Source organism: Marmota monax, unplaced genomic scaffold (assembly GCF_021218885.2).
Source record: "Marmota monax isolate L192 unplaced genomic scaffold, Marmota_monax_Labrador192_F-V1.1 WCK01_AAM20220418_F8-fsc00122, whole genome shotgun sequence".
Lineage (NCBI taxonomy): Eukaryota > Metazoa > Chordata > Mammalia > Rodentia > Sciuridae > Marmota > Marmota monax.
The window spans coordinates 6,151,859-6,160,494 of NW_026695223.1; the positions used below are offsets into that span (position 1 = coordinate 6,151,859).

At 40.9% G+C, this 8,636-nt stretch overlaps 1 protein-coding gene across 1 annotated transcript; it reads right to left on the minus strand.

Moving 5' to 3' along the window:
• Positions 1-2,589: 2,589 nt before the first annotated feature.
• LOC124086124 (cationic trypsin-3-like) lies at positions 2,590-5,914 on the minus strand. Its single transcript, XM_046434145.1, has 5 exons — positions 5,875-5,914; positions 5,014-5,173; positions 4,046-4,300; positions 3,386-3,521; positions 2,590-2,844 (listed from the first exon to the last, which is right to left on the minus strand). Exons 1-5 carry the CDS (start codon positions 5,912-5,914, stop codon positions 2,695-2,697), a joined length of 741 nt encoding a protein of 246 aa, XP_046290101.1. The 3' UTR covers positions 2,590-2,694.
• Between the last annotated feature and the right edge of the window lie 2,722 nt (positions 5,915-8,636).

Here is an 8,636-nt window from a genome sequence, read left to right on the forward strand (position 1 = left end):
ATCTTGTAGTGTCCCTGCAGGTTATCAATACCTCACTTTTAAGGGGGAGATCAATGTTTACAACACTCAGTACAAAAAATGTGCCAATATAAATCAAATGACAGATTTTGTCACTGTAAACAGAAATGATGTATTTGATTATCATTTACCATACAGACAGTAGATTTGCATAAGGGTTTGCAGTTTCTAATGCTATTCAGAGAGAGACCAGAGGGTGTAGAATGAGGTGTTTATGAGGTAGGATTGAGAATATAGAGGTATTAGTTCAAAGGAAATTTGAAAGGGGAATCAAAAGGAGTTAGCTCTTAGCATTAGGAAATTGAGAAAGAAGTGACCACATGCATCAAGATGGTGTCTATTAGCATACGTATTAGGGATATCTCTGGTGTAACCAGACCCACAGGTCCTGGTTGTTGTCCCTAGTTGAAAGCACCCATATACCTAGTTAGTGGTGGCACTTGTGAAACCTGGAAGTCCGCTTCAGGGTACCATGGCAGTTGCACAAGATGGAATTTGTCCCCACTAAAGATGGCAGAGGCAGCAGCAGAGGTAATCCAAGATGGTGATAACTGCTTTCAGAGATGGGGCTGGGAGGGTGGGCTGTGCGATGGCATTGGGCTGCCTGTTCACGGATGAACCACTGTGGTGTGCAGTGCTGCAGCAGTCACTTGCCTCCAACCCCTATCTGTTTGTTGTTCCATGGTGGGGACTGCCACTTGGTAAGGACCATGGCAGTGGCTGCAGATGGAGGTGCCGTGGAAGGAGCAACTCCTTGGTGTTGTGGAGCTATAGAGTGGACATCATCTCCACGTGGCAGGTTCATACCCTCCTCCCCCAAGGCGGCATGTTGTCATGGCCCCTCCTCCTACTTCCTGAGTTCAAGATGCAGATGCCCTAGGTCTCCCCCTGCTCCTCCATCTGATGAGTCATCTTTAACAACTCACTTCTCTTATAAGGTCTCTGAAACTTCCCCTTATCTGTGATGGTAAGTTTGTTACCAAAAGCTTGGTCTTTGTCCCTGATGTCATTCCAAAAACAAGGACCAAAGTTTGAGTACGTAAAAAAAGAAGTTTCATTTGATATTTCTCTCTGGACTCCTCTGTCCTGAGATGCCTTGTATAGACTGTATGTTGTGACCCCTGAAGGGGGTCTGTTGAAAACTCCACCTCTGATTAGAGTGTATTACAACATGGGGCCTCATAGAGGTAATTAGATGTAGATGAGTACAAGAATATGGAGCCACCAGCATGGGAATTGTGAAAAGAAATAGAGCTATCCATTGGACGCAGGAAGACAATGGCAAGAGGATGAGGGTACCTAGCAAACCAGGAGGCTGCCCTCATGGGGTATCAGGACTGCTAGTGATTGGAGTGTCCCACATTAGGCTCCAGAACTGTGAGAAACAGTGTGTTGTGTAGGGCACATGGCTCTGGGATTGTGACAGCAGCCTGAGCTGAGACCCTGTATCCTCTTCACCTGTCTCTAGGCTGCATTTCCACCATACATCCCTGCTCTCTCTACTCCAAAGTGCCTGTGCCCAGAGCCCACTGAGTCTTTCCAGAGGACTCCTAACAGACTTGCATGGGAATCCTGTGTAGGGACTCTCACTGCAAGCCTGCTCTGGATCATCCACGGGAAGATGAATGATTGTGGCAGAGCTGGAGAGAAACCAAGGCAGAGTGTGTGGTGTCTTGTCTTTGGGGGTGGAAGAGGACAGATCACACCTCTAGGGTGAAGACCTTAAAGATCTCAGGTAATACATCTATTTTGGGCAAACATATCCATATTGTACATTCTTTTAGACAACTAGCTTACATTAGTACCAAAAGTGAGCCAGGAGTGGAGGGGACAGGTTGTGGGAGTGGGGCTCAGATCATGTTCCCAGGCCATGCCTCCTGTAGCAGTCAGCTTCCAGTTGGAAAACAAGTAGATCTTGGAGAACTGGAACATATGTGTAGGTGACTCCTTGGAAAACTATATATTAACACATTTCTACTTCTATAGTTTTCCCTCCTCAACATAGATTTCCAGAAGGTTGAAGAAAAGGGTAGAGAGACCATCCCAAAGCACTTGGGATACTGACTGTGTCCTTCACTGTGGCTGTACTGTGACCTGTCTCATGAATTTGGGCAAATTACTTTACCTCTGTTCATAAGTATCTGTTGTGATGAACATGCAGTCTACCCACAAAAAAGGTAGGGAGAAATGTTTATTTTAAACAAATCTCTCTCTCTCTCTCTCTCTCTCTCTCTCACACACACACACACACACACAATTTTTTTCTGACCATTAATAAAGTTTCTTGTATGTATAGAAAAAAAATTCTGTTGACATCATTATTGTATCTGCAATGTCACACACTCATCTACCACAGAGTATGTGATTAGTAAATTTGTTAGGATGGGTGAGTGGCTAAATAAGCTTTAAAATTCTATCTATAAAACGAAGGTCAACTGTCAGTCAACACGTATTATGAAGACAGAACACAGTATGTATAAATACCAAGCAAGGATCATACATGGACAGAAATGTCACAGAAGAAAATGCTTTCATTGAGATGTTTATTTTTGCATAGAAGGATAGGGGATGCGATTGGTGTACTAATTAGAAAGAGACATGATGATGTCCTCTGAGGTAACATAGATTAAAGGTAAAGTTGAGACCAAGGGGTGAATCATGAAGAGAGAAAGGTGTTTAGTTGGCAGCAATGGTCTCTTGAATCCAGTCCAGGTAGTTGCAGACCTTGGTGTAGACACCAGGTTTGCCTTTCAGAGCACAGCCCAAGCCCCAGGACACAATTCCCTGGAGCTCACCATTGCAGACCACGGGGCCACCAGAGTCACCCTGGGCAGGAGGGAAAAGACAGTCAGAGCTCTTGTTCATGCCCAGAGGGGAGAATGGGCTCCAGAACATTTCTCCATGATCCAGGTGCTATACTTTTATACACCCTCCCATCCTGGGTGATATACCTTTTCTCCTCCTGAAAAAGCAACCCCAATCTATTCCTATATCCCTACTGTTCTTCCTCCTTACCCATAGACCCTCCTCATTTGTTAGTAGCACCACAGGGCCAAGAAATCTTGAGGACTATACAGATCGAATGTGGTGCCACTTGTCCTGCTTCTCTTACAAGGTTGCATTCCATCCTATGCCTCCTGAGAAGGGCACTTGCTGAACTTTTTGCACACCAGTTTCTAGGTATCAGTTTTACCCTCTTTTACTCTACTCATCACTACCACAAAGACAAATCTTGTAATTTATCTCAATGCTGCTCCCCTGTCACAATCAGTCCCATGGACTCCATAGTCCTCTGAGTTTCAGAGAAGGAGAAACATGGTGGAGAAGAGAGACTGATCTGGATGAAGCAGGAGTCTGAGACACTCACCTGGCAAGAGTCCTTTCCCCCCTCCAGGAAGCCCAGGCAGAACATGTTGTTAGTGACCTTGCCTGGGTAGGAATTGTGGCAAGCAGTGTCAGAGAGCACAGGAGCGTCCAGACACTGCAGGAGGGAAGGATATTTGTGGAAAGCAAGAATGAAAATGGACAATTTTTCACAGGGTTCCCTGATTCCATTCTATTTCCTCTCTTTCACAGTATTACTCTTCAGTGTTCCAAGAAGCCAGTGACATGTATTACACGTGAACATTTTACATAGGTTGTCCACAAAGTTCTAATCAAGTGATTCTTTCTTTGACAGGAGCATCACTGGCCACCGATGTCAAGTACAGAGACTGTTTTCTGGAGGAGGTGTATATTTTAGGCAGTAAGAAATCATGAGTGCCTCTGATTTATTTCTATCTTCTTTTTTTAATCTCTGTACCACTCTAATCATGATTTAAATGAATACCTTGAATTTTTTGTTATCAAGTAATCTTTCTCCATCTTCACCATGTTCTCAGGAATGAAGCCTTACAGATTTCATTTAGCATCATATAGGAGTACCTATATCCAAAGCTATGCTTAGGCAACCTTGCCTTGAGTGAAGATTTAGACTAACTGACCCTCCAGTGACTCAAGCCTGGTGCTTATTTCCAGTTATCATTTACCTCCAAAGCTCAGGGTGTTGCCCCAGCCAGACACGAGGCACTGAGTCCCAGTGGATGGACAGGATGTGGGCAGAGAGACTGTAGACACTCGAGCGCTGATGGTGGCGGGGGATGTCAGTTTGATCAGCATGATATCGTTATTTAAGGTGTCTTTATTAAAGTTGGGGTGCCGGATGATCTTGGCTGCCTGAATGAACTGCTCATCTCCCTCAAGGACGTCAATGTCATGTTCTCCCAGACGCACTTGGAGTCGGCTGCATTAAACATTACAAGTGTCTTAAGTATCCAATCAGAGCTTCTCCTTCCCCAAATCCCCAATCGTGACCATGAACACAAAAGCATTCTCATCAAGCATTTGTTCACACAGGGGATTGTGCCCTTAAGGTAGCATGTGGACCACCACACATGGTGCAGGTGAGAGAGGTCCTTATGTCAGTGTCATAGCTTAGACAGACCATGCCATCCATTGTGTTAAAATAGGAAGGTCTAATAATGGGTAACATGACCCCAAGAAAAGGGTTGGATAAGGTTGGATTTGTGGCACCTGCCATTTTACCCCCTTTGCATCACTGAGGGTCACAGAGAGTGGAGGCTGGAGGATTCAAAGACAGCAGAATGTTAAGGGAATAAATTGTGTTGTGCTTGTCTTTATGCTGTAATAGAATTATAATGCCTCTCATTGCCCCCATGTTCATTGGCTAAGCTGTGATGGTGAGGACCACCTTTGATCATGGCACTTTACCAGCCACTCTGTCCCCTCCACACCTTTAGTACCATCAGCTAGAAATACACCAGGGAACTCTAGAGTATTGCTCCACAGGAGACTCTCAACCTGTTGTACAAGCTGAGTGGGTCATCAGGACTCAGAACCTGAATCCTGCATCCATCAAGAATACCTACAGTTATGCTTCATTGGTCGAGGATAAACTCATCTTAGCACTTGGGAATGTGAAATCAGGTCACTTACGACTTGTAGCAGTGAGCTGCAGTCAGCACCCACTGGTCACTGATGAGGGAGCCTCCACATAAATGGTAGCCCACGTTCAGTGACACCTGGTAGGGCAGGGAGTTCTTTGCACAGGTGTAGCCTCCCACAATCTTGTCATCATCAGGAGTGGGGAGAGCAACTGATAATAAAAAAGTTGGAAACTCACAGTTAAACAGATCTATCCTACAATTCCTACTCCACCAGGAAGATATTTTTTAGACTAACCAGAAAAGTGATGACAGAGTTGTCTTTTCTCACACAATTGGGAGAAAGAAGTTTAAGGACGTGTAAAAAAAAAAAAAAAAAAAAAAAAAAAAAAAAAAAAAAAACTCTTTGTCTATACATTAGGCACACCCTACTTGTTCACTATCATTAAGCCTATAAGTTTTCATAAATGCATTAAACATGATGTGCTTTGTTTTTATAAATGATCAACTTCCCCTCCCCAAAAACACAGCTTCACATAGGGGCACTTGTAAATTCAAGAGAGATCAGTCACTATTCACAATTAGTGTTTGATCACCAAGGTTGAAGTTATCAAATCATATTTACATAAACTGTGTTTGGGAGTCATGTAAATAGATAGAAATCTTTGCAGTAATATTCCTACTTTGTGTTTGGTCAATAGGATGTTGGTTTTGCATAGTTGTCTCAATTAGATAACAATGATAAAAATAAAATCTTTGAGAAGTCAACTGAGAATATCCCTAGAATATTGTACTTTAATTCTCCCAATCTTTCCCTTGGATCTAACTAAACTTTCTATTAAGTCATTTTAGATAGTGTCTGTATTTATATAGAGGACACACACCTATGGATTGGTTCATTAGAAAGACTCACCAGCAGCTCCCAGGATGGCAAGGAAGATGAAGGTCTTCATGGTTCCTCACTAGGTCAGGAGTGGGATGGGATGAAGGCTTTTCATCCTCAGATATTTATACCTCCAGTTTGTCATTGACACACATGGCCACAGGTGCCAGAAAGTGATTTCACTGGAAACTCACCTATCTGAATTTGGATTCACCTGTGTGAAACATGAAATGTGACTCAGCATCAACGTTAAACAACCTCATTTTTCCAGAAGGTTATGGGAATGGATGTTCCTACCCACCTGGTAGGAACCATTCTCCATAGTAGGAAAATCAATTGGACTGAAGTCATAGATCAGAGCTCCAGGTTTCCCCATTCCTAGACTAAAATCTGAGGTAATTTGTTGTATTAAGTATGTACTTTTTCCTAAGGATTATTTGGTACCCTGAACCCTTCTTCTCTTTCTTCATGCAACTGATCCCCTATGAATGTGACCCATGTATTCTGCCATCTTCCCTCTCTGCTTTCCTTTCCTTTACACACTTATTCACATCATATTCTATTTTTTTCTATTTTGTCAATCAGAATATATATGCTAGTAAGACAGGATTTGCACTGTTCATTTTGATTTAGGACAAAAACATAAAAAAGGTAAAAAGGAGACAAATGGAAGAAAAAAGGAAACTATAACTTTCATTGAAAAGCCTTGCACTAAAGTTCCTCACACTCCTCCTTTCCAAGTCAGTTCTCTCTCCTAGATCTACCACTCCTCAAATTTGGGGAATGTACCAATCTTCTTTTAGAATCTTAAAGTCACTGAAAAGTCACCCTCTTGTACTTATTACTCTGTGTAGCACTAATGAGTTCACTAATGCATTCATTTTTAAAGTTGGTCGAACAAAGAAACATACAGAAATCTATAACATAGGGAACGTTCTCAGTTTTATCTATTAATCACATAGCATGGACCATACTGACGTTAAGATCTTCAGTATAATCAATCAGTATAAACCAGCTTCTGATCAGTATACTGATGAGTCTTTACATACCTTCCCATGCCCACCTCTTACAAAATTTCCTTGAAAAAGAGGAATCCAAGACTTAAAAAGGGCACCTTACTCTCAAGATAACCTACATTTTCCCTTGAATGGGTACTCTATATTTCTCAATAAAATGCTAAGTCTCAATATCTAATGCATACTGGATTTTTTTCTATCATGTATGTCAAGGAATGCTGCAATCTAAGTTGAGGTACTACACACTGGTACATCCTGGCACACTCTCTAGTGAAATATACACTGTTGTATTCTTAGTGCATAGAACACAGCCAGAAATATCACCAATCCTCAACAGGTATATGAGTAAGTGATTGAATAAATGAATAGAATGCTTTCCTTTACTTCATTGAAGGACATACCATATTTGTTTAGTCATTTGTCTATTAAAGTTATTTACAATATTTCTGATTTTTCAAGGTAGATAAGGAATGAATCAATAAACATACATGATTACTCTAGTGGAGGATGTTCTGGCCTTTTTAACCTCTCCTTCTAGTTAAAACATTTATAACAACTTAGTTAACCAAACATAAATAATTAAGCCTTGGGTTCAAGTAAACTTGAATCAGAGATATTAAAAAAACAACAACATTGCATATGTACTAAACACAAGTCTTATTTTTCCCTCATTATTTGCTAACGAAAATAGGATAACATTTGTTTGTATAGCATTTCCATTATATTAGATAACATAAGGAATTTAGAGATTATTTAATGATACAGGAAGTTTTTCATAGGTTACTTGCAAATACAACACCATGTTATATCAAGGAATTGAGGATATGCAGATTTTGGTGTCCAGAGGGAGTTTGTGAAGCAGCTCTTCGTGGTCACCATGGAATTGAGTACCTAGAAATGCATGCTTGTTGAAGAATGAAAAGTCCACCTCCTGCTCCAATGCTCTTCCATGTAGCCTAAAGGTAAAGTAAGGCATATAATTTCATTTGATTATTGGTTCAGAGTGTGTTGTGACTGTTTTCCGCAAAGGAAACACTATAAAATATCCTTTGAGAGCTTTGGGGAAAGATGTTTTAAAATAACTTTTGGAATGTCTCTATTCCTTTCTTTTGTTGCAGAGACAAGTGTGAGTGTGTGTCTGAGAGCCATTTGTGATCTTGAGACTTGAAACTTAGGCTATTGCTGAAAGTAATGAAAGCAGAGGGCATAGACAGAAATAAGGTGATGACATTTTTTAAGAGGCTGGATCAAACCATTCTTGAATTACTCCTAATTATAGGCTTCCATTTATACATTTTAAAAGATCTTATAAGATGAATATTCTTACGACCAAATATCTTGTAAGGGTTATGTTCAGGTTTACACATTTTTTTTATCTTGAGTATCTATTTGAATGGGATGATTAGTGAAGGATTGAGTTGCTATTTAAAAAGGTGCAAAGAATTTACATTATAACAGAAATTCACAAATTGTGAAGAGTTAGTCTTTAATCAAAAGAGACTGAAAATGACAGGAAGATGTATTGAAATGTGCTACTGAATTATATCAAGAACAAATGATCTTCAGCAACTCAGGAGACTGAGGCAAGGGGATCACAAGTTCAAACCTGGCCTCCACAACTCAGTGAATCCCTAAGCAACTTAACAAGTCTCTGCCTCAAAATAAAGAAAAAAGGTTGGGGATGTGGTTCAGTGATTCAGTGCCCCTAAGTTCAATCCCTGGTACAAAAAAAAAAAAAAACCTGACTGGCATGACGTGAAATCTTAGAGACGTTTT

What these genes read in the sequence shown, in the direction of transcription:
- LOC124086124 (XM_046434145.1), bottom strand. Translation starts at nt 5,914, where the DNA reads ATGAAGACCTTCATCTTCCTTGCCATCCTGGGAGCTGCTG. An exon ending in TGCCATCCTGGGAGCTGCTG is followed by an intron (nt 5,174 to 5,874) that starts GTGAGTCTTTCT and finishes TTTTATTATCAG; the next exon opens with TTGCTCTCCCCACTCCTGAT. An exon ending in AACACCCTGAGCTTTGGAGG is followed by an intron (nt 3,522 to 4,045) that starts TAAATGATAACT and finishes TCTTGCTTTCCA; the next exon opens with CAAATATCCTTCCCTCCTGC.